The sequence below is a fragment of the Macrosteles quadrilineatus genome, unplaced genomic scaffold (genome assembly GCF_028750875.1).
Source record: "Macrosteles quadrilineatus isolate MER2022 unplaced genomic scaffold, UCM_ALF_1.0 Scaffold_13__1_contigs__length_4303367, whole genome shotgun sequence".
Taxonomy (NCBI): Eukaryota; Metazoa; Arthropoda; class Insecta; order Hemiptera; family Cicadellidae; genus Macrosteles; species Macrosteles quadrilineatus.
The window spans coordinates 2,491,297-2,518,294 of NW_026542606.1; the positions used below are offsets into that span (position 1 = coordinate 2,491,297).

General features: G+C 38.4%; 1 protein-coding gene across 2 annotated transcripts in view; it reads left to right on the forward strand.

Annotated features, from left to right (window-relative positions):
• The window catches only part of LOC129004925 (neuferricin-like), a 45,142-nt gene that overhangs the window by 12,107 nt on the left and 6,037 nt on the right, over positions 1–26,998 (forward strand). For both annotated transcript variants that reach the window (XM_054433634.1, XM_054433632.1), the window contains one exon: positions 13,834–14,020. In XM_054433634.1, the coding sequence (XP_054289609.1) occupies positions 13,834–14,020 (187 nt within the window). The remainder of the gene's footprint in view (positions 1–13,833; positions 14,021–26,998) is intronic.

Here is a 26,998-nt window from a genome sequence, read left to right on the forward strand (position 1 = left end):
GGGCACATTTTTATCCTCAAAATCAAAATATGTCCCCACTCACTTGTTCCAGTTAAGTCTTTTTATTGGTAAAAAAAAAACTATTTTTGTGTAATAACATTATTCACATGAAGTAGTTTCACTGTTTAGTTCCAAATGAATTAATAATGTCAAAGATTTGTGATTTTAAATACATAAATTATTATAGTAAAGTTTTCTGGATCATGGTAACTTATGCTCAACTAAATTTTACTATTCCCAGCATTAAAATAAAGTAGTAAGATCCATTATGGGTAAACTTTAAGCTACACAATTCTTGATTAAAATGTAGTATACATTAAGAGTCATAATACATTTGTATACATTTGTACATCGTATGTACATCGATGTACATCGTACATTTGTAATACATATTATAATACAAGGATTTGATAATATCCTTATGTTTTATTTTGATAGTTGCTTTCCTAAGTTAAAGTCTCGTGCCTGTTCAAAATCAAAAAATTGGATTACTCCGGAACTTAAGTTAGCTAAAGATGAAATAATACTATTAAGCCGAGAAATTAGGGTAAATAAGGATAAGTTTTTAATAAAAAAGCTAAAAGACCTGAAAAGAAGCTACGCAGCCCAATTAAATAGTACTAAACGACATTATATCGAAAGCAATATAAGAAATGCCAGTAATGTCTCAAAAACTACTTGGAATATTATTAATAGGGAACTAAACAGAAACCGAGTTCGTGAAAATGAAATCCAATTAAAAATTGGTAACTTTGAATACACTGAACCTGATGATATATGTGAAATATTTAATGATCATTTTGTAAGTTTGGTAGATAGGATTGGGGACTTGTCTTCGGGAGCTCTTGGTGCAATCTCAAATCCTGTAAATTCAGTAAAATTTTATTTAAAGCCTGTTGATGAAGCTGAAGTAGACAAGATTCTTTCTTCTTTTGAAAACAAGTTTACCTGTGGTTTTGATGAAATTCCTATGCCTGTTTTAAAAAGTGCTAAAGATGTTTTAGCTAAACCATTGGCTCATTTAATCAACTCTTCTTTCATTTCAGGAATATTTCCAAGTAAATTAAAAATCTCTAAAATTAAAACATTACATAAATCTGGTAGCAATAAGGACCCTTCTAATTACAGACCATTATCTATTTTGCCATGCTTATCAAAAATCTATGAGCGTGCCATGCATTCACGATTAATGAATTTCTTAGAAAATAATAGCTTATTTGATACTGAGCAACATGGATTCAGGCCCGGTAAATCTGTTGTCACTGCAACAATTGATTTGATAGAAACTATAATTGATGCTATTGATAAGGGTGAGAGCACTGTCGGGGTGTTTATGGATATTAGTAAAGCCTTTGATAGTGTCTGCCATTCAACATTAATTTCAATTTTAAAAAATTTTGGTTTTGCTAACAATGCTTTAAATTGGTTTCAATCTTACCTTGAAAACAGATTACAATATGTGGAAATTAATCATATAAATAACTTCAACCAATTAAGAAATGTAAAATCCTCTTTGAGGTGTATCAAATATGGTGTACCTCAAGGTTCGATTCTTGGTCCCATTTTATTTCTTTGTTATATTAAAGGTCTGCCAACAGCATTAACAGATAATATGGCAAAATTGTGTCTATATGCTGATGATGCAAATTTGTTGGTTTCTGGTAAATGTTTTAATAAAATACAAGAGTCGGCCCAAAACAATCTGTTATCTATAAAAAACTACTTAAACTTCAATAAATTATTTCTCAATTTTAATAAAACCAATTTTATGTCATTCAGTACAGCACAAAAGAAAAATCCAGAATTCTGTATTAAAGTAAATGATCTCCAAATTACTCAGGTAAAGGTAACAAGATTTTTGGGTTTATTGCTTGATGAAAATTTATCATGGTCACTCCATACGGATAAATTGTTACATAAAATTTCCTCGGGTTTATTTGCCTTAAGAAATCTGTCAAAATTTTGTTCCCTTGAGATATTGCTTAAGGTTTACCATGCACATATCAACTCACACATTACATTTGGTATTGAGTTATATGGAGCTACAAGTAATCAAAATTTACAAAGTATTCTAATCCTTCAAAAAAGGGCAATAAGAATCATGTTAAATCTGGATGATGAAGAATCGGCCAAAAAATATTTTCCTAAATTAAAAATTCTAACCGTTTACAGCTCATATATATTGCACACTATTATGCATGTGAGGGCTTCTGAAGACAAGGTGCCACTGCTGGGGGATAATCATAGATATAATACTAGGCATAAAAATTATCCATCCGTAACACAACACAAACTGGAGTTTTATAACAAGAAACCAACAGCTGCAGGTATTAGGTTTTTGTACCATCTACCAAAAGAAATATTTGATATAAAAAACATTAGGTCTTTTAAAAAAAAACTTAAATTGTTACTAATTGATAGAGCATTTTACTCATTTGAAGAGTTTTACAACATGTAATTACATTAATTAAATTTTCCTGTTTTATTTAGTTTAACAAAGTATTTTTAATTAGTAATAAGCTGTTTTGACGCCATTCTGTATTTATGCATATATTTCATGTAGGTATATAATGTATAAATCTTGAATAAAGCTTTTCTGATTCTGATTCTGATTCTGATACACAGCAATTATTATGTAGTAGACTTTGACTATTTTCAAGTAGGCCAAGCAAACATATCTTTCTGTAAATAAAAATTATCTCCCATGTTATCCTTATGGAGAAATACGAAACTTTAAAGGGCCCCAGGGTCTCACTCTCTAATTATTCACCTAAAAAGAAAGTTTCCTGCACAACTTAACGTTCCGCTCTTTCCAATGACACCAAAAACATGTCAATCGGTTCAGTATTTTCGGAGGAGTAATTGTCACAAAAATCCTGCTTGCGTATTAAATAAGTTTTTTTTTATCAGAATTTATTTTACAATCTGTTCAAATATGAGAACAATAAGTAAAACCATAGATAAAACATACTACCCCAAGTAGATTTATCATCCTTATGCAACAGCTGAAGACAATTTTATTGTTAGTTCTGTACGGTTTGTAGAGGTTGTGTTTTGTTTACAATTTGTTTCTAGTTATTACAGTGATTTAAAACCTTGTTTAGCCAAATAATACGATCTAATCATAAATAATAACTTGTCTCCTAGTTATATAACCAAACAGTAAAGCACAAATCAAGAAATTAACCCTAAAATGATAGAAACAAAATTTTGTCGACACTAGCGCCCAGTGTCACCGTACATGAACTAGACACGAAAAACGTGCTTCAAAATTTACAATGGGATGACAAGTCTACTTGTGTTGGTTAGTCTATGGTAAAACATATATCAAAACAATGTCAGGAAGCAAGCACATGTTCATCAACAAGTCTTGCCAAAAATTGGATCAATCATTGAAGTATTTACAGAAATCTGTAGCTTAGGTCCAGCACATGCATAACACTTTTTAATCTGGTAATGCACTGACTATTGTCCAGCAGATTAACAGCAAGACTGTTCGGATGATATTCTAATTTTTCTTGATAATTTTTGCTAAGGTCTGTAATTTCTTCTTTCACTGATTTAATTTTGAAGTCATTCCTAATTTTAGTGTTGGATACAAACCAGGGTGCGCCAATAATTAAATAAGTAAAGATTATTAGCAATTAAATTATCCAGCTGATTATAATGTAAACAAATATGCTCTACATAAGGATAACATGGGAACTTTAAAAGCCACTGGGGCAGAGCCCAAAGGACATTTTGAAAAACTTAATTGCAAATCTTCAAACCTAGACAAACATTTTGGTTTGAGGTGAAATCTTAAAACAAAAAAGCCTTATTAGGCCAGTCAATATCTACACGAAAAAAGGCAAACATCGCAAACGCGCATGTATCTACGATTTTTGTATATGTTGTTAGGTCCCCTAAGAGTAGTTTATACCAAGTTTGCAACCCTGAAAACCCTGTGCTACTCCCATGATACTTAAAAAAACTGTAAAATTCCGGCTCTTTTTTTGTTTTATTGATAAAAACTAAGTGAAGGAAGAGTTTATCAGGTATATGTGCCCTATACTTTTTTAAAGTTAACTAAATTTGCAACAATTTGAACCCAGTTTGAGCCCTTTAAGTCCATTTCTTGCGGATATACAGTTAGTAAAAAATAGGAATATTTTTTAAAACATTGAAAGATTATCGGTAGGCTCATTTACCAAGATGCGTACCGGCTGAAGTAATGGTCATAGAGAAAAGTCTTTAGGTAAGATTTTGTAGAGAATTTAAAAAGCTTTAATTTAATTCCAAATTGGTGTGTCTAGGCCCGATAGCTTCCTAAAAAAAAATAAATATTAAAATAGACTTTGCTTTAATGATGTCATCAATGTAGGTACTGACTACTGTTATTATTTATTTTTTTAAAGATTGCAAGAATGTGAAATTGACATTTTATAGATTTAACACAGGTTGAGGAAGGGGTGGAGGTTGAGTTGGGTTGTCAAATGGGGAAGGTCTACATCCTCATCTAGTACGATAGGAGTGATGTTGTTGCAATTTTGTCCTTGGCAAAAGAGGCATAGAATAGAACACTTGAGCCCAGCCTTTCTGCAAGTGCACGACCCTTCGCAGCCTTTTTTGCATTTGCAAGCTACCATTTCAAAGCAGGATGTGAGGAGCGGGCTCTACGCACATTGTGACGGGCCTTAAACCTTGCTCAATGGTGGTGGCCCATTCCCAGTCACACGGTTTTTTATCAACCCATAACCATTTTTTCACCTGATGGTAGGTACTCAAAGAATGATATCTTGCAGCCTCTGTGAGGGGAGGGGGAGGCGGGCAAGGTTGACTTTTGCCGTTGCTGCCGATTTTACAAATTCTGTATATCTCAGAGTGTTCAGCGTTCCCTTGTACTCTCCATAGAGGTTCGTTAAAATCTTCTTCCTAGCATTTCCTACTTCTTCCTGGTTGGCGTTTTGGTCAAAGAAAATGCTGTCAAGGTCTATCCATTCGGGGGTTTTTTTAGGACGTTACACCCCTTCATCTTGCTTTGCCATAAAAGGGCAGATGTGGTGTCACACCTACAAATAGCATGCAGGAACAAAACCATCTCCCGTGGAACATGCATTTCTCCACATGTGAAAGAATTTACACTCTGATCCACCTCTCCCACCTTTCTGAAGTACACGTTCGTCTGTCCAGAGCTTAATCCGTTGAGGAGCACCAGTAAGACGACATCCTCCCCAATGATAAAAACCTGATTGCACGACGAACTCTTGGAGAGGGCAGTCCTCATTATATCAGCATCGGCGTCCTCTTGAGATTGATGTATTTAAATACCATGCATCTCAAATTCAGTACACTACATGGTGATCAATCGGTCAGATTCATTTGAGAGCATTTTTGCTTTGGGACACTTTGATGGGTGTTGCATCAAACAAAATGTCACTGCATGAGAGAGAAGTAGAGCGTTACAGGCGTTCAGCTGATTTAGTGCTCTTCATAGCTGCATCTTGAAGGTATCCATCAAATACCACAGCAAAGTTTTTACCAAAGTGGTTTAAAGTGGTTACTATGAACGCTTCGTTTCCTGGGATGATGTTTTCAGTGAGCGGTGTAAATGCTGAATACAAGGAAGATTTTGTGCACTTGCGCATTCCTTCTTCAGTGTATAAGGCGAGTGGATACGGTGCTAGCTCATACGTGAAATGCTGCTTCAATTGTTCATCTGATTGTTTTGTGACGCAGACCCTCTGGAATATGGTAAGGAGATCAACATCAACTCTCTTGTTGAATACTTTTACAGACCTGGTGCCTGACGTCAAGGTGTCACGTGTGACACGGTGACAAGGTGTGACGTCTTCAAACCTTGTCCTTTCGTTTAAAAGTCACTTTACCAAAGTTGTTACCAACATTTTGTTTCACTCCTCCTGCTCCCAGTTCTTAAGCTAAGTGGCAGTTGAGTGAGTTGTCAGGACTTCTGACGATACCACTGTGGATGAAAAATAGGCGATCACTGACTGGGAATGGAGAGTGGGTTTTGAACCAGATCTTTATTTTTTTTGTGTCTGGTGTCTGCAGTGTCTCTCGCAACTGTTCCATGGTCAAATCTGTGAAGGATCCCCTTGAATGTGCGATACTCGTCTGACTTCATGTGCTTTTTTAGGCCAAGCATGTATTGAAGGTAGAGTCCAAATCTTTTTAAGAAATACAACCCAAAATACAACATTTACGCAAAATATGGTATTTTTATATTTTAAAACTTTTGTGAAACTGTAAGGCCTAGACACACCACTTTGGAATTAAATTAAAGCTTATTAAATTTTCTACAAAATCTTGCCTAAAGACTTTTCTCTATGACCATTACTTCAGCCGGTACGCATCTTGGTAAATGAGCCTACCGATAATCTTTCAATGTTTGAAAAAATATTCCTATTTTTACTAACTGTATATCCGAAAGAAATGGGCTTAAAGGGCTCAAAATGGGTTCCAATTGTTGCAAATGTAGTTAACTTTAAAAAAGTATAGGACACATATACCTGATAAACGCTTCATTCACTTAGTTTTTTTTTCAATAAAACAAAAAAGATCCAGAATTTTACAGTTTTTCAAGTATCATGGGAGTAGCACAGGGTTTTCAGGGTTGCAAACTTGGGTATAAACTACTCTTAAGGGACCTAACAACATATAAAAAAATCGTAGATACATGCGTGTTTGCGATGTTGAATGCTGTTATTGACTGGCCTATATTGTTTACAAAGTTTCATTTAGCGTATTAACATAGATAGATGGTTGTAATTTTTTCAGTGATTAAATGTTTATGGTCGGTAATAAAAGCATTTTTCATAAATTATATAATGTGTCTCCTTGTGATATTGTTTTATTTATTATTAGCCCAATTAACCATAACCGAGCACTGATCGGCCCCGTTACTGCAATAATATATTACGCCGTGTTAGGGTAAAAACATAGTGGAGCGGCGAGGCTAGACGGTAGTGGAGAGCGTAGCCGAGCGGGTTTAAAAGAATACACGTAGTTGGACGCGCTAAAGCATTGTGGAGCGGGGAGCGGCGCTGGTTCCCGCGTCAACACGCTAGCCTCTGTGCTCGTGAATTCACCCCCGATTTCTTTACCTCTAGGGTTCAGTCGAGCAGTGCTGGTTGTACGAGATGGACGTCGAAAGTTTTATTTTGTCTATTCTTGAACGTCGTCCTGCTTGGGACCAGCAAATATCTGAGCACCATAATCGTTATGTTCTCGACCGACTATGGAAGGAAATAAGCAAGGAGAACAGCTGTTCAGGTAAGATAAAGTTTTATTTATTAGCATACACTAAACAGCACACCAAAAACAAAACATTTTAAATCACTGCTTGTCATATTTCTTCAATTTAATAGGATTTTCCTAAATATATGCATTAAGTGTATCACGTATAAGCATTGCTGCGGATGGCGGTCGGCCTCTTTGTCTTGGTCGTCGTGCCGGTTGGGGATCTACATGAGCCTTGTCACCGGGTAATACCTCGGTCAAATGCCTTTCAAATCCTTCTTTCTCAATGATTGTATTTTGAAGGACACATACAGCCTTAATTATGTGATCAGCAGTTTCGTGTTTCGTTTCAATACTCTTTGATAGTATTCTCCATTTAGAATACAAAATTCCAAATGAGCACTCGATAGTTTTTCTTGCCCTTGAGTGCCTAAAATTGTATGCAATTTTGTCCATTGTTAAATTGTCAGCTGGGTAGGGTATTAATAAATTACCTGATAGAGGATAAGCCTCGTCACCAAGAAAAACCATAGGTGCTTTAACTTGTGTTCCTGGTAAGTAACTATCATCTGGAGTATTTAACTGGTTACTTTTCATCTGTAAGTACATATCTGAAGCTGCAAATGTAGCTCCATCGATCTGCTTTCCAAATATATCGATGATAGCAAATCTATATTGAGCGTCACAGACACCTTGTAAGGTTATTGAATAAAACTTTTTATAGTTGTAAAACATCGTCCCAGAGTGTGGAGGGAAAATGATTCTAACATGTTTTACATCTATGCATCCAATACAATTTGGGAAATTCCAAAGTTCGAAGTACTCACGGCTAGTACGAAGGAACGTGTCTGTCGTAGGTACAGGCATGTGAATTGGCTGCAAAACATTCCATAGTTCTTTCACAGTTTCACTGACAATTTTGCTTATTGTTGAAGCTCCAATTCTAAAAGCGAACGATAGACTTTTGAAAGATGCGCCAGTAGCCAGGTATCTGAAAACAACCACACCATAAAAGTACTAAGTAATCTTTTATCATGAGCAAATTTTATATTGGATTTATAGTCCCCTGGACTATTTATGGACAATATCATAAATCATTTATAATATATTATGTACTGTATTCTGAAATCCGCTTTTTTTCAGTTAAAGAAGGGCAAGACAAATTAAAAAAGGACTTTGTGATTACTACAGAAGTGAGTTCCGAAAAACACAAAAAGAGAGATCAGGGCAAGGAGCAGATACTGTATATAAACCAAATTGGCCTTTCTTCATGACCTTGGACTTTTTAAGGGAACAGTTTCAGGCAAGACCCTCAAGTGGAAACATATCTGTAAGTGTAAAGAGGAAAGCAGATCCATCCGGAACAACAGAGGTGAGTGATAATAATCCTGATTCGCCTGATATCGGGCACGACGAGATCAGTGGAACTGGCAAGACATTGTATGAAAGTATTCCTGCAGCGGCAAGTACTAGTGTACAAAACGAAACCGCGTTCATTCATCCCAATGAATTTTCTAAAAAAAAATTTAGGCAAGATAACATTCAAAAGTTAGTTCAGCTTGAAGAAAAAAAAGTTGCAATGCTAGAAGAAAGAAAAACTAAAAAAGAAAAGGAACTAAATAAGAATACTGAAGACGAAGATTTTATGTTTTTTGAAAGTCTCAAGCCCCATCTCAAGTTAATCACTGGAATAAACAAATTAATGTTTTGAAATTATGTACAAAATTTGGTAATGAAATATGCATATTTCAATAAGGAGGTAAATTCATCATCACATTCTACTCCTGCTTCTGTTCAAGATTCGTTTCACGAGTCCCGTACGCAAACCCCACTCAGTGAAAGCCCATTCACTTTAACAAACCTTGATGAAATCTCAGGTGCCGAGTCTGGTGTTCAGGAAGTTTGGAGTGGCAATATGACATTTTAAATTCACTCAATAAATTAACTTGTTTTGATTTGTATTATATTGTATTTTAATTACTGCCTTAATTAAGTGGTCTATTGTTACGTATGAAACGACCATACATGTTTATGCAAATACCAAATATACCACTGTGCACTTTGGCTTTTGATTTTTTACAAGTATACTATAATAAAACATACCTCAGTGTAATAAGTAGCTTCTCTTCACATTCAATCGGCTGCTTTACAAAATTGTTATATTTCACCGATATATGAGGAAAGATCAGGTTCAATATATATTCAAAAGTGCTTTAATCCATCCTAGTGTATTGGAAAAAGCGATCCGGATATTGCTTCAATTGTGGAAACAGGTGGTGGTACTCTCCAAACTCTTTACGCTCCCTATTTACTGGATGAACCGCGCAACTTCTTATACCGCCCAAAACAGTAATCATTTTGAGCGCACTGCTGTCAAATAACAAATAATCGTCATCACTGTCTGACGACATTTTGCAGACTGAAGAGTCAAGCCTCATGGCTCGCCACGCTAAGCTCTCCGCTCCACTATGTGCATGTGAAGCGCCACTACCATTGGGGGTCAAAACCCGCTCGGCTACGCTCTCCGCTACCGTCTAGCCTCGCCGCTCCACTATGTTTTTACCCTTACAAATTACATATATGTACTGTACTAGCTGAATACCCGTTCTTCGTACGGGGGTTGGCATATAAGTATAAAATGGGTATTGCAGTTATACTCATGCTTTGTGTTTGCAATGGAAGAGGACACGGCTTGAGAAAATATGGTTCTTTTAATTTACGGAAGCTATAGCACAGACAATATAATACTTTTAATGTTGTTTGTGGCTATACTATAGCACATATACCATAGCCATAATGTTCTACCACTACACCTAAACAATAAAAAAGTTAATTATCGAATATTCGCACAATATTAAAACATCATTTATAAATTAAAAACATAAGCTTAACTGTAAACAATCCTACTTTAACAGTTCTCATTGTGTTCCACAGCTTCAAATTAGCTATCGTTATAAATGAAAAAAATGTATAAGTGCTGCACCCTGTTGGGGAACCTTATAACTTTTAATAATATTGAATATCATCATAGATAAAACATATCATGGAACAACTTGTGTAATTGAAACAGCTGACAAAAATCCCTTTTAAATATGAATACTCATAAGGTTAACATGGGAAACTCCAGAGCCACTGGGGCGGAGCCCAAAAGGATTTTTGAGATACGAATATGTCTATATGTTAATCGGGAATGTGAGCTATCATCATACCAAATTTCAGCCCAATCCAGCCAGTAGTTAAAGCGTGATTGAACTTCAAACAAACAAACACACAAACTTTCACATTTATAATATTAAGTAAGATTATTATTCCATAACATTAGCACACACTTAAGGTCAACGAGCTGCTAAGTGTTGGTGTAGACCTAGAAGGATTAAACCACAGGTGTGGACATCAACAACATACTGTGTATTACAGAACTGCATTACCGACATGACGACTACGCTAGCGTGCTCTGAACTCGATCCGCCCCAACTAACTCGGGCAGCCCGAATAAATATCGCATGAAGTTTAAGCCGCCGCTGCTCTTCTCTGGTGTTTATTTATTCTATGCTAGTACTTCTTTTAGTGAATTTCTCATATAGGGAATAAGCAATTACCGTAGGTCTCATGGTAAAACCTGGACCCGGGACCAATTTACTTTTTTGTTTTGATGTCCCCAGAGGTCAAAAACACCATCAAAATCACCAAAATCACCAGTGGTGTACTGGTTTGCCTTAACATTGTAGTTCTGGAATAAAATTCTTAAGAGAGTTTTTTTTTCTAAAAAAAAGTGGAGCTAAAAAGAACTACTAAGTGCAAAATTGCAGCCGATTAAAGATTCAAAATGGCAGTTTCAACTCTTTTTAACTTATAAGTTTATTGAGAGATTTCAGCTATGAAATGACCAAGCCAAATAACTTTTATGTAATTTTTTGTATAAACTAATAGTATTAGGGCCTAATGAATAATGAATTAGTACAAGAATTTGACAAGTTAGGTAATTGTCACTAAGCCACAGGGAAGCTGCCATTTCGGTTGTCCATTTGAAGTCCGGGTTGCAGCATTGTTTTTAGTTTAACAAGACCTTTAATTTAAAGTACATATCAACATATTTTTGTTCCTTTAAAAATTACTAGTGTACATGTTGCTCGAAATCGAGCAATTGCAAAGAAGTACAGGAGTTATTTATAAACAAATAACTTGTTTAAAAACTAATAACCGTCATAATTTTCGGTGATTTTAAAAGAGTCAACTACAACATTATTAACCAATGGAAATACTCACAATTTACATAACAGTCCTATTCCGTTTTAAAGGGTTAATTTTTAACAACCAAACTGTCCATGGACGGGAAAAGGTAAGCTTACAATTTAAGTCAACGTAAAAAGGCTGTCAGCTTTTATAAAGTACCGTACCTAAGTTATTTAGCCAATTTGTAGACAATAAGGTGTAGGCTACTTTAAACTCTACAGGACAGAGTTAGACAAAAACTGGCAGAACTCTGAAATGGTGGTTATTTATCATAGGCTTACTCATATGCCAAATCCTTAAAATAAGAATTTAATAACTTATATCATCAAACATAAACCAACATCCAAAACTATACACATTTTTAATGCAACATAGATAATTTACACATTGACTGTTTACAATTAACATATGTTCTTCTTCTCACTATTAATTTTTTCTTCGCAACGGGAAAATTTTTTTGGATCAGCTGTCCGAAATTGTGAAATAGGCATTTGACAGTTCTGGTTAAACATTTAAATGTCAAAGCAAATGTAAACATTGTGAATTTTCTAATGCTTCCATGGAAACCAATTATTAATATTTAATTTCTGACAACAGCTGGAGTTTCAAAACAATGTTTGTTTCCCAAGTTAATCTTATGGAGAAATACGAAACTTTAAAGGGCCCCAGAGCCTCACTCTCTAATAATTTCTCTAAATACCCCCGCCGCAGCAAACCTGCAGACTAAGCGAATTTCAACTCGTCTGATTACATTTTTACTAAAATATTTCCATAAATAAGACTTATTATTCCCTATTTAAATAACATTAGATTTAACGAGTGCTTAAGTTTGCTGCTACGGGGAAGGTAAAAAGTGTTTTTTGACCATACGTCAATAGTATAGGATGAAATAAATAAATTTGCCAAATTTTATAAATATATACCCATAAACAAGTAAACTACAACATTTTCATTTTCTCCATAAGAATAACATGGGAATTTTTAATTACACTATTTTTGAATTTTCTCCGTGACCGTTAGGCATACAACAGGGCTTCAATATACTAAATTATTTCTTTTTTTAAGCTCTACAAAACGGTTTAGAAAGAAATCGCAAAATTTTTTGTTTTTAGGTTCAAAAATGGGAAAACCCCATTTTTACCCCATAAAACCCCCCATAAACCCCCGTTCCCATGGTCCGATTATGCTGGATCGCGAACTCGTTCGAATAAATGTAGGTTTACACGTTTGTACCAAATTTCATCATAATCAGATCATTTTAGCGAATTTCCCTATAGGGAAGTAGCTATTACCGTAGGTCTCATGGTAAGACTTAGGCCCGGGACCGATTTACTTTTTCATTTTAATGTCCCCAGAGGCCAAAAACACCATTCGTTCAAATTTTTATATATGTATATATATATATATATATATATAGGTATATATATAGATTTATATATATATATATGTGTCCGTGAACACGATAACTTGAGTAATTTTTATCCGATTTTGATGACATTTGGTTTGAAGGTGTAAGGCGGGATAAACTTGAATGAGTTCGCGATCCAGCATGATCGGACCATGGGAACAGGGTTTTATGGGGGGTTTTATGGGGTAAAAATGGGTTTTTCTCACTTTTTACCCTCAAAACACAAAATTTCCCAATTTTTCTCTAAACCTTCTTAAAGAGCTTAAAAAAACAAACAATTCAGTATATCAAAGTGTTTTTGTACGGTTATTGGTTACGGAGAAAACTAAAAAAATGGTAAATTTAAAATTCCCATGTTATTCTTATGGAGAATATTGTAAAATGTTGTAGTTTGCTTGTTTATGGATATATTTTGATCAAAGTTGGCAAATTTATTTATTTTATAGTAAGCTATCAATATTTTACTAAAAACACACTACTTTATTAGTTTCCTTGTAGCAGCAAACCTAGGTACTCGTTAAACCTAATAATGTTATTTAAATAGATCAATTGAAAATCAATTCGGACAAATGGAAATTCGCTTAGACGGCAGGTTTGCTGCGGCGGGGGTATTTGCTCGAGTTATCGCGCTAACGGACACATATATATATATATATATGAATTTGAACGGATGGTGTTTTTGGCCTCTAGGGACCTCAAAATGAAAAATTAAATCGGTCTCGGGTCCAGGTCTTACCATGAGTACTACGGTAATAGCTTATTCCCTATATGGGAAATTCGCTAAAAGAAAGTTTCCTGCACAACTTCACGTTACACTCTTTCCAATGACACCAAAAACATGTCAATCAGTTCAGTAGTTTCGGAGGAGTAATTGTCACAAAAATCCTGCTTGCGTATTAAATAAGTATAGATTGACCTATCCTGCTTTCATATATACTCATATTTTATTTCAGGAAAGCTTGTTGGAAGGTATTATGACAAAACTGGGAATCCGACAGGCTATCTTCACAAACTACAGCTGAAACTAGAAGAAGCAGATCGGGATGAGAAAGATAAGAATAAATACAAGCTGATGTATCCGCCTTGCAACGTAGAGTGGACTCCCGAGGAGGGCAGTCGAGTGTGGTGCTCTAAACGGAGGTACTGTGAACATAGTGTTTGACCTTCTGTATTGCTTAAGGAACTAGTTCATTCTTATTAGTTGAGAGTTATACGTTTCACAATGCTATTATATTTTTTTTAACTATGAATTTTTTATATGAACATGCATGCTATAATAAAGGTTGGTCAGGTTTCTTTATTTATACTCTCTGATTGTTATATCTACATATATAAATAAAATTAGAGTTTTTGTCCGTATATTGCTCAGAATTATATTTTTTGGTAATTTTACGTTTTATACATTAAAGAAGCCGAAACAAGTCTTATCTCAATTTCTGTCTGTCTGTTTGTCATGGCCCAAAAGGCATTTTACTCGGCCTTCTCCTGAAAATCAAGAGAATTGATCGGGATTCAAATACTAATAGTCTTTTTGTTGTCACTGGATTGGCGAGGGTGTCTTTAGCCATTAAAATATGGCCTCACTACTTTTGTAATAAAATAACAGGTGTTCAAAAATCCAATTTTGTGTGATTTTTTCAAGTTTTCTCTTAATGTTTACCACATGCGTCATTTATGAAATACTAACCATCTGTTTGGAAAATACGACATCGATGAAATAAAGAACAGTTGTTTGATTATTTTTTCTAACTGTCACTGATATGTTTACATTAATTGAACTTACTTAATTGACTATTGAAATGTTGTTTACAAATACTGCAACCATTTCCGATCACGTTTTGTAAGAAAAAATACAAAACCAAGTGAGATTAAAAACGTTGTGCCTTATATAACGGATTTAATTAATCGCAAGTGCAATAATGTGTAACTGTAAATAAAATTAAATTTCTAAGCATTATTCAGGTCGTTAACCGGAGATTCTGTGTGTGTGTAAATTGTACTTAAGTTTTGATAACCAGAAAAAAGACTCTGAATCAGTTTTGTATATGCCTGAGAAACTTAAATTTTTAAAATTATTGTCGCCAATAGCTTAAAAAACATGGTTTCCACTCATTCACAGCGCTTCGATGACTGTTGTGTGAAGTAAAAAATCACAACAGAAGTTTGATCGCTGATGTTGCAGCCATCTCGGAAGATCGTTATGATTTTGTTGTGATCCTAACAGAGGTTTACAGATGCTCCTAAACTCAATTTTCCAATGTTCACTTTCGGTTTCTACTCAACGCTATTGTACTGCCATCGTTGCACCGCCAATACGTCTATTAAAATTCATTGTTGTAGCCCCGTTACCTTTAATCAGATCCAAAAAACCTTCGTCAACGTGTAACATGTTTCGGCGAGCTGTCATAGTCAAACACTTCATTACATGAATATATATTAATTCCACTTATATAGCTTCGTTCTCATTACACATATAATATAGGTAGGTACATCAAATAACATTTACACACGACACGCACAATATATAAATAATTACCTTTAGTTTGATAGGCCTATCACGTGTATGCAACATTGCCGGTACACGAGCGGGAACAGACTGTTGGTGGAGGGTTCAAGTCAGCGCTATCTGAATGAATTATCTTCATTATCTGTTGTGGTCAGCTGATCAGATATGTTTCCTTGTTGTAGTATAGTGTTAAAAATTATATTCAAGTTAAACTAGAGTTTGTCATTCAGGATATGGTTGTTGAAATCCAGATTTTTATTGATTTATACATTTAAAATTGCTCCAAGACGTCCATTTTATTTCCATTTTGACAGTAATGTAGGACTTGCAGACCCGTGTTAATGTCATTCATATCCTGATTACTGTCAATACGGTGTTGGACAAAAATTGATTTATGTGTGTCTGCTCTCGGACAAAAATCAACTCCAGTAATCCTCTCTAATCCGGCACTTTTGACAGGTGAGGTCTTCCGCGATTGTGGCAAAATCATGAAAATCTCCCGCGGTCATGTAGACATTATCGTTGTCTTTGGCGATCACAGCAAAAATATGATCAACTCCCGCAACCGTGTAAACATTATCATTCATTCCTGTGGTCATGGAAACGTCATCGTCGTCTCGCGCGATTGCTGCAAAATCAGGAACATTTACTGCGGTTATTTAGACATTATCGTTGTCTTCCACGATTGCAGCAAAAATCTGATCAACTCCGGTGGCCGTGTAAACATTTTATCCATTCCGGCGGTGACAGAAACGTCATCGTCGTCTTGCGCGATCGCGGCAAAATCATGAACACTTCCCGCGGGCATTTATACATTACCGTTATCATCTTTCACTTCCGCGGTCACGGAAACGTCAACGTCGTCTTGGGCGATCGCAGCAAAAATCTGATCAACTCCCGTGGCCGCGTAAACATCATTATCCATTCCCGCGGTCACAGAAACGTCATTATCGTCTTGCGCTATAGTGTCAAAATCATGAACATCTCCCGTGGGTATGTAGACATTATCGTTGTCTACTGAAAGCACGGTAAAAATCTGTTTAAATCCCGTGGCCGTGTAAACATCATCATTCACTCCCGCTGTCACGGAAACGTCATCGTCATCTTGCGCGATCGAGGAAAAATCATGAACATCTTCCGCAGTCATGTAGACATTATCATTGTCTTCCGAGATTGCAGCAACAATCTGATCAACTCCCGCCGCCGTGTATACATCATCATCCAATCCCCGCGGTCACGGAAACGTCATCGTCGTCTCGTGAGATCTTGGCAAAATCAGGGATATCGACCTTGGTCATGTAGACAATATCGTTGTCTTCCGTGATTGCAGCAAAAAATCTGATTAACCCCTGTGGCCGTCAGGGCTAGAGATATACAAGGGCTGGCTCACTCCTTTGATGTTAGCGGTCGCCGCCTGATCCTACTTCCCCTCCCCCGCCCCTCCTCAGTGACGTTGCGCTGGTACATCGGTGCGAGCGGCGACGGTAGCCTAGCAGGGCAGTGCATAGCATATGTTGCCCATCGAAGTATATATAAATAACTATACTTCGATGATGTCGCCCGGCATCTACGTACATTTTGATAATTATTGTGTTTATAATCATGTAGTTTTATAATGTGATTTTTAAAGCGTGGTTTCATTAGCCCTCCAACTTGCAATGGGCAAACTCTGTAGTGGCAAGGCATTTTTGGCGATTTTGCAGTCATATTTTCGAAAATTCATATAAACTAAACCAACAGACCAAACCTATTGAACGTATATATACTTTGAAGTGTTCGTAATGAAATGAAGAATTTGAAAATGGCAACAAAATGAATATTTAAAATATTGTAGAAAATATTTACAGTAGATAAAAAAATTGCTGTATGAACCAAAAATGTTTCATGTAAACTTCAAGATATAAAAATTGTTTGGAATTAATTTCTCTATAAGGAAATGTAAAAAGATTCCAATTACCCTTCATACAAAGTAATGGCCAAAAAACAATAAAATGACAAGTTTCACGATTTTGCACTACAAATTTAAAACAAAAACCAAATAAATGTATTATCAAGAGATAAAGTAAAAGTAAAATTTGTAGGCAATAATATTAGAGATCAAATGAAGTAAGAGTTGTACATGTAAAATTATCATTTCAATAAATGTTTATGACCTTTAATAAATGTTTATATTTGTCTAGAAAAAAAATTTGTTATTCACGCATGTATATTATTTTTAAAACATATAAACCCCACATACCAACTATATAAAATGAAAGGAAACGTATTCCCCTAAATGAATATACATAGTTATAAAGGCAAATATACATAAATAAATTATAGTTTTTTTCTAAAAAATGCTGCTGTGCCTTTTTCATTTGGCGATCAAATCATTTGTTCATTATGACGAAATGTTTCATAAACCTACTAAATGTAATGTCCCAGACATCAAATTAAGTAAGTTCATCCACATAAAACTGTTTACAAACTGAATATGTACAAATATACAACTAATAAATATGATTAAAGTGATAAAGTCACACCCGCGATATTCGTTGTTGGTAAACATAGTCAATGAAGTTAACAAAAAAGGCTAAAAATAGTGTCTCAAGTTTCTAAAAGTAATGTTACATTTCAGTCGAGGCACAACAAATAGGCTAATGAAATGAAATGAAATGAAATGTGTTTATTGTCTTGTGAGTTTATACAAATTATTGACATTGTCCAAAAACTGCTAAAACTAGCATAGTCAGTTAATTAATACAATATACAATATTTACAAGAATACTACACACAAGGAGACATGTTACAATACATACTTTAATATTACAACCAAATAATCTTATTGTTAAGAAAAATTTAAGGCGTTTGGAATAATGGAAGTTATTAAACCCCATAACCAACTAAATCCAACAGTAATTTGGTAAACTTGCTTGCTCTACTTAAAAGTTAATAAAAGGCATTCCAAAAAAATCTTTTAGAGAATAAAAAGGGTTGTTCAAAAGCCATTTGTAGAATTTAGATTTAAAAGTTTGTTTAGGATATTTTGTTATTAAATGTATTAGCTTGTTGTATATTTTTAGTGAGATTACAATATGACTTTTAAGAGTTTTAGACAGTCTAAAAAAATCTATGTTAGCAACGTTTTTATTCCTTGTATTATGAACATGAGAATTTTGTTTGATAAGGTCAGGATTTTTTTAAATATATGATACAGAGTCAAATATATAAATGTTAATTACTGTTGGAATTTGTAGCTGAATGAACAGGGGTTTGCAGTGATCCTGTAGGGGTTCACAAGATATGATTCTAACTAACTTCTTTTGTAAGACTAAAATGTCCTCTATCCTACTGCAATTTCCGTAAAAGATAATATTGTATCTGAAAATGGATTGGAAATAAGCAAAGTAGGCTGTTTTAATATAATTTTGATCTCTACAATGTATTAGTTTAGTTATAAGACAAATCACCCTTGACAGCTTAGAACTTATGTAATCTATATGATCTCTCCAAGAAAGCTTCTTATAAATACCAAGAAATAATTCACAGGGTCTAAGGCTAAAAATAATTTTTTGAGTTTTATCTTTGTTTAAGAGGAAGCCATTAGATTCAAACCAAATAGAAGCTTCATTGATTGAGTTTTGAGCTAACTCTTGAAGTTGTTTAAGATCGGGATTAATATTTAAAAATGTTGTATCATCTGCATACAAATAAGTTTTACGGTTAATGGCCCAGCGAAGAGACTTCCTAGCCACCTTGTAAGCGTCAGACTTAAGACGTCTATCTTCAGGTTCTCTGGCCCTGGTAGCAAGACGTCTGGCTCTCAATGCTGCCCGTCGCAATTCTGCAATCTCGGTTGTCCACCAGTACACAGGTCGCTTATCGCACCGGGATCTTCTGCAAGGCATTGACTCATCGCAGGCCGAGACTATCAGCCTCATCAATGATGTAACTGATGTCTCTGCGTGAGCCACGCCAGATGCAGCAGGTACCACTGGCTCTCCCCGTAGTATAACTTCGGTGAATTTGGCCACGTCCAGTTTTTTGGTGTTCCACCGAACGGGCACCTGCCGAAACACGGTAGCTTGTCTCTGATGACTATCCAGGACATCAAAAATGATGTACTGGTGGTCACTGGCCGTATAATGTTCAGGACTCTCCAGGCTCGTATCCTCGGCAAGAGGGACTCAGATGCAAGAGTGATGTCTGGGATCGTTCCCCTCATTCCGGGACACTGGAAAGTTGGCGTGTTGCCCTCGTTTATGACAAGTCCAGCCCTGGCAGCAAAGTCCAGGATGTACTTCCCCCGGGAATTAGTGAGAGTCATTCCCCACTCGACAGCCCTAGCATTGAAATCCCCGCTACGACAACGTACCCGGTGGTTCGCGCACGCTCTCTTCCAGGCGGTCTATCTTTCCACGAAAGTCACGGATGGGGGTGAGGTATACACTAAAGTAAGTGACATCCCCGCACCGGGCCCAAACGAATCCTCGGCTCTTCGCGTGACTTCTCACTTGCACTTTAGCTGTATTACGAACCCAGAACGCAGCAGTACCAAGCGTATCGGGGAACCAAAAAGATGGGTCCCTGTCCCGGTACTGGTACTGTTCGCTGACCAAGAGCGCGTCAACACCGTGTTCGAGGGCAGGACAGCTCTAAATAGTAACTGAAAGTATGAGGCTTACTTGAATGTTTCAAACCCATGACTATTCTATGAAAATTTAATACTTGTTGAATGCCAAGTTAAAACGTTTTAATTAATGCATTCAGTTTTGAGGTTTATATTTTGTATTAAATTTAAAATGTACCTATTTTTGTGTGGAGTCTTTGAAAATTTGAGTAGTTGTAACTAGTTAACAAATATTAAATCCAATGTCTAAGTTTGTACATAACAAAGTACCATTTGCCGGGAATTAGTATTGAATTTCAAAATGGTCTTGAAAAGTCGGGATTTAGTCTTAAATTTGATTTCAAAGTCGGGAATTTTCATGATTTTGCCGCGATCGTCGTCTTGCGTTTACGTAACCGCAAAAGCCAATGATGATGTCTACACGGCCTCGGGAAATGTTCACGATTTTTCCGCGATAGTGGACGACGACGATGACGTTTTCCGAAACCACGAGAGACGACGATGACGTTTCTGTGACAGCGGGAGACGACGATGACGTTTCTGTGACAGCGGGAGACTACGATGACGTTTCCGTGACCGCGGGAGACGACGATGACGTTTCCGTGCCCGCGAGAGACGACAATGATGCCTACACGGCCGCGGGAAAGGTTCATGATTTTGCCGTGATCGCGGACGACGACGATAACGTTTCCGTGACCGTGGGAGATGACGGTGATGTCCAAACAGCCGCGGGAAATGTTCATGATTTTGCCGCGATCGCGGACGACGACGATGGCGTTTCCGTGACTGCGGGAGACGACGATGACGTTTCCGTGACCGCGGGAGACGACGATGATATCTGCTCGGCCGTGGGAAATGTTCATGATTTTGTCACGATCGCGGACGACGACGATGACATTCCGTGACCGCGGGAGATGACGATGACGTTTCCGTTACCGCGGGAGACGACGATGATGTCTACACGGCCGCCGGAAATGTTCATGATTTTGCCGTGATCGCGGACGATTACGATAACGTTTCCGCGACCGCGGGAGATGACGGTGATGTCTAAACAGCCGCGGGAAATGTTCATGATTTTGCCGCGATCGCGGACGACGACGATGACGTTTCCGTGACCGCAGGAGACGACGATGATATCTGCTTTGGCCACGGGAAATGTTTATGATTTTGTCACGATCGCGGACGACGACGATGACGTTTCCGTGACCGTGGGAGATGACGATGACGTTTCTGTGACCGCGGGAGATGACGATGATGTCTACACGGCCGCGGGAAATGTCAATGATTTTGCCGTGATCGCGGACGATGACGATAACATTTCCGTGACCGCGGGAGATGACGGTGATGTCTGAACAGCCGCGGGAAATGTTCATGCTTTTGCCGCGATCGCGGACGACGACGATGACGTTTCCGTGACCGCGGGAGACGACGATGATATCTGTTCGGCCGCGGGAAATGTTATTGATTTTGCCGCGATCGAGGGAGATGACGATGACGTTTCCGTGACCGCGGGAGACGACGATGACGTTTCCGTGACCGCGGGAGACGACGATGATATCTGCTCGGCCGCGGGAAATGTTCATGATTTTGTTGCGATCGCGGACGACGACGATGACGTTTCCGTGACCGCGGGAGATGACGATGACGTTTCCGTAACCGCGTGAGATGACGATGACGTTTCCGTGACCGCGGGAGACGACGATGATGTCTACACGACCGTGGGAAAGGTTTATGATTTTTCCGCGATCGCGGACGATGACGATGACGTTTCTGAGACCTCGGGAGACGACGATGATGTCATTGATGTCTACAAGGCCGCGGGAAATGTTTATGATTTTGCCGTGATCGCGGACGACGTCGATCACGTTTCTGTAACCGCTGCAGTCAATGATGATGTCTCAACGTACAGTACGTGGAAGATTTCATGATAAAAAAAACCAAATTTGCTAGTTAGAACTTTTGATTGCTGCATTATTTCTTTACTTGAAAACACCACATTGTCATAATACTACTTTATGACAAAGACAGGGGTTGGTGTAGTATTATTCAGACAATTTTGTTAAGCTTTAAAAATTGGTATCGGTATCAAGAATCGAGAATCGATACATTTCAGTATCAACACCCACTAATTGTTGAAAAAACTAGTCTTGAATAATCTGGAATTAGTCTTGAAAAGTCTGGAATTAGTCTTGAATTTTAGAATGGAAATAAACTAGACACCCTGATTCATTTGATACCTAAAATTTAATGTCTGGGTGTGTATGGTCTTTAAAAACGTAAAAGTAAATGTTTGTATTAAAATGTGTTTGCACACCTTTTATATTTTGACCCAAACCCCCAGTTTCTTACTTATACAAAATAAGTAAAATACAGGGTCCGGCAAAAAAACCTCCCCGGTTTGAGCAAGCCACCACGTGAGTACGCCGTAGCGGCGTACGTGCCATTTTCTTCAGTGTTTGCCATGGCTTGGCTCGATGAGCATTGAAGGAAACGCCTGCCTTTTATTTATTTATTTGTAATAGTCATACTTCAGATGATGTGAATGTTGTTTTTACTATCAGCTGTCTGTTTTTTGTTTGTTCAAAATTTTGTTCCTTGTAAAGATTTTGAGAAATAAATTTTCTTATTTTTATAGTTTAAATTCGTTTTTTGTCGTAGTTATACTCAGATTACCCTTAAACACCTCCACTTGGGAGAATAATTCAAGAGGTTATGGTCGCCAGCATCGTTTTATGTACATAACAGTGTTGGGAAATCTAGTCTACTTTGTACATGGTAAGAACAATTTATTCTAACACAATTTTCTGTCTCATGAGTATTTTTTTGGAATATCTTTCGATCAAGTTCGTCCAGCTCTACAAATGGAATACGTGAAAGGTATAAAACCATTGAAAGGAGCAGAAGATTGGCCGATGTGGAAAGATCGAGTGTTGGGCGTTCTAGAGTTGTTAGACGCTGTTGATATCGTCGAGGGAAAGAGAGAATAGCCTACCCTCTCTGAGCCTCCGACTAAAGCCGAAAAGGAAGAGCTTTAGAATTCAACAAATCCATGACTCAGGCAAAATAGTAATTTCTCAGTGCGTTAGCGATGATCTACATCAACGTATTTCTGTAAGATTATCAGCTAAGGAAGTGTGGGGCACTTTGGTCGAGCAGTTCGATAACAAGGCCTAAGACCAGTTGTTTCGTCAGTGTTCAAATTTCTTCAGTATGGAATTGGATGATACCAAGGATGCCCCAACCGTGCTTTCAAGATTGAAGAATCAAAACCGGGAATTTGCAGCTGGCCTCAAAACGCATAACATCCAAACAGTCGAAGATTTTCTTGAGCTCCTTTGTGTGTCAAAGGTGTTACACATTTTGCCGAGCGTTTTGAATCGTTCAAGTCTAGCTACTTACTTAAACGAGAGCAAGAAACTTGCAGAGCGTTCATACTCAACCATGTCAGGTATGTTCCTGACGTTTCTCGGAACTTGGTGTCCATACTCGCAGCTCATGATCGAAACCCTAATAGGAGGTTTTAATCGACTAATGCTGTGTGTCGGTTCACTATTAACGAACAAACTGTATTCAAAGGTACTCCAAACTGTGGTGGAACTTTGTATCGTGCCTCATTTCACACAGTTCAACCGTCTGAGGTTTGCGCTAATGCAGCAGAAGACAATCACATTCTGCAGTTATATCATGAGCGCTGGGGTCACATGGATAAACGCTATTTCCGATCGAAGCTCGAATCCGAAATGGGTATCAAAGTGCCAGGCAACTACGAGATCTGCAAACTGTGTCAGTTCGGAAAGGCACACTGTCTACCATTCGGAACACGAGAACGCCCCTCAGCCCCCGGTGAGTTGTTATCCGGTGATGTTTGCGGCCCATTTGACCCATTCTTTGGAGGTCGCCGATACTTGATCATCAAAAAAGACCACTTTTCAAGGTACCGATACTGTTTTGTCGCAAGGAAAAAATCTGCTGTGAAGGAAGCGTTGCGCGAAGTGTTGGCTAAAGCACGCACAATTAGTCATCACGTCAGAGAGTTTCTCAGCAACAACGGTGGTGAGTTTGACAACGCTGAAGTTTGTCAAATTCTCAGAGAATATGGTGTAAACCAACATATGACAGCGCCATATACACCCAAACAAAATGGTGCTGTGGAGAGAGAGAACATAACAATCGTCGAAATGGCCCGGACTTTCAAGTACACCAATCCAAATGTAACATTTTCTGCAGCGATCTGGGCGGAACTTGTCATCACTGCCGGCTACGTTTTGAACTGAGTGGGAAAGTCAGCAGTTGCCAACTAATCACCTTTTGAGCTCTGGTTTGGTCAAAAGCCGAGGATCAAACATCTGCGAGTGGTCAGTTCAAAGTGCTACGTCCATGTTCCTGTTCAGAGGAGGCAAAAATGGACAGGAAAGCTGTGGTTGTTTACTTGGTTGGATATGATGGCAAAGAACGATATCGAATCTATGTTCCAGAGAGAAGAGATATTGTAGTTGCTCGTGACGTAGTTTTTCAAGAAATTGTTGGAGACTGTGACAAGAAAGTTGAGTGGCCTATCAAGATTGAGAAAACCAATGACGTCGAAGAAGATTGGCAAGAAGTTGAAGAGACTATTGACAAGCCTAGTTCTCCAGTGAAGGGTGATGATGAGCCTGTCAAGTAGCAGTGATAGTGAAGATGCAGAGTTATCCAACAATCCTGCAACCCGGCACTCGACTCAGGAAAGAAGGCAACCCAAGTGTCTAACTTTGCCGGAGTTCTTCTTGTTGACGATGAACCTAAGTCTTACACTGAAGCCATCAGTTCAGAGGATAGTGCTGAATGGAAAACAGCAATGGCCAAAGATGTGGCATCCATGCATACACACGGTGCATGGGAATTGACCGAACTCCTTCCGGGAAAAAAGACTGTCAACAAGTGGGTCTACCGAATAAAGCGCAATTCTGATGGAAGTGTTGACAAATATCAAGCAAAATTGGTCATCAAAGGATGTGCGCAAAGACCTGATATTGATTATGCTGAAACCTTCAGCCCGGTTGCTCGTCTGGAGGTCGTTCGATCAATATTGTCCATTGCAGCTGTTGAGAAGATGGTTCTATGGCAGTTTGACGTCTCAACTGCGTTCTTGTACGGAGACGTTGAAGAAGAGATTTTATGAAGACACCTGAAAGATATTCAGATAGGACAAATCGTGTTTGTTGTCTCAAACGCAGCTTATATGGCCTGAAACAGGCACCTCGATGCTGGAATAAACAGTTTGACGACTTCATGAAAGGCTTAAGATTTCGACAGAGCCTTGAAAATCCCTGTGTCTAAATTTGTCCTACCCCTGCTGGAAAAATCATCGTTGCACTCTTATGTTGATGACAGATTAGTCGCAGCGACTAGTCAGACTGAAATAGACTTATATATTTGGCAGCTTCGTTCACAATTTGAAATTGTTGCTAAAGGAGTGTCATACTTTCTCGAACTCAAAATTTCTCAAAGTGATGGTGATATATTGGTCTGCCAATCAGCGTATATCAAGAAGATCATTTCTCGATTCAACATGGATGGATGCAAGCCAGTACTTACTCCCATAGAGAAGCTCACTGCTCAAACACCAGGGAAAGCCTCCGATTTTCCATACCGGTCGGCAGTTGGAGCCCTACTTTATGTTGCTAAATCAATCATCAATGTTGCTCGTGGTACTCGTTTTGTTGTATTTAGTGTAAGTGTTCTATCACGTCACTTAGAAAATCCTACACAAGATGATGTCACACAAGCAAAGCGTGTTATACGCTATTTGGCCGGCACTGTGGACCAGAAGCTAGTGTACCAATCTAAACCTAAAACACGTCTACTGGAATGCTATTGTGACGCGGACTTTGCTGGTTGTCCAACTACAAAAAATTCCCGCAGGGGGCCCATGCTTGCGTGAGTACGTGACCTGGCGACCACGCCAACCCTAGCTCTTGACCCCCAGAGGGGAGGTAACTGTCCGGTGTTGGAACCAGCGCTCAGGTAGACCACAGTTATGGACGACTGGATGTGCCAGCCCCTTCGGGGAAGCCCCCAGTGACATTCCATCATCCAGGTTGGTGGGGTGTTCAGCTCTCAGTGATGCCGCTTTTTGCCGCCTCTCCTCATCTGCCTGTGGCTGTGGTTCTTGGGATTAGTCCTGCCTGATGTGTATGACTAACATTATGTGTGGAATATCCTCGGCTCTGGAAGTAGCCTCTTCCTGGGAGGTGAAAGTCGGGCAAGTAAGCCCCCACTGAAGGGGAGGTAACCGTCCGGTGTTGGAATCGGCATTTCAAGTAGGCCATAGTCATGGATGTCTGGTAAGCGCCAGCCCCTTAGGGGGAGCCTCCAGTGACACTCCTCCATCCAGGTTGGTGGGGTGTTTAGCTCTCGGAGAGGTGGAAGTGCGCCATCAATCTCCCATCTACCTGTGACTATGGTTCTTTGGGCTTCAGCCTGCTTGCTCTGTGCGACCAGCATTCTGTGGGGCAAATCCTCGACTTTAGAAGTAGCCTTTCTTGGAGGTGAAATCGGGCAAGTACCCGTAAGCTCACGGGGACACTCTAGGGGAACGTAACTTTCCGCAGTGTGAGGGTAACGGCTGGGCGCACTCCATTAGCCAATCCCTGTCTCTGAGGTCGGAAGGTATGGTTATCTAGAGTGTGGGGGGTTTTCTCTGGAACCTCAATTGAGTTAAGGGTGTCGCCACCTTTGGTGGATAGGTTCATCCGGGTGAGTCCCACTTCTAAACCCGCCTCCTTTTGGGAAACCCCGAGGGCCTGGCAGTGATGTTGGGTTTGATGGGCAAACGAAGTAGATCGGGTGTTGGGATCAAGCCCGCTAGGGGTAACTGGGGATCCATCGCCCTGGGTATCACTGGTTTCCCAGCAATGGGATGGCCTCGATCGGGTAGTGGTGGAAATGGGGGGTTGGGGTCCCCTTCCTCCTGGTTTTGATGGCGGGTTTTGGCCTGTCAGGGATTGGATAGGTCCCGAGTGTT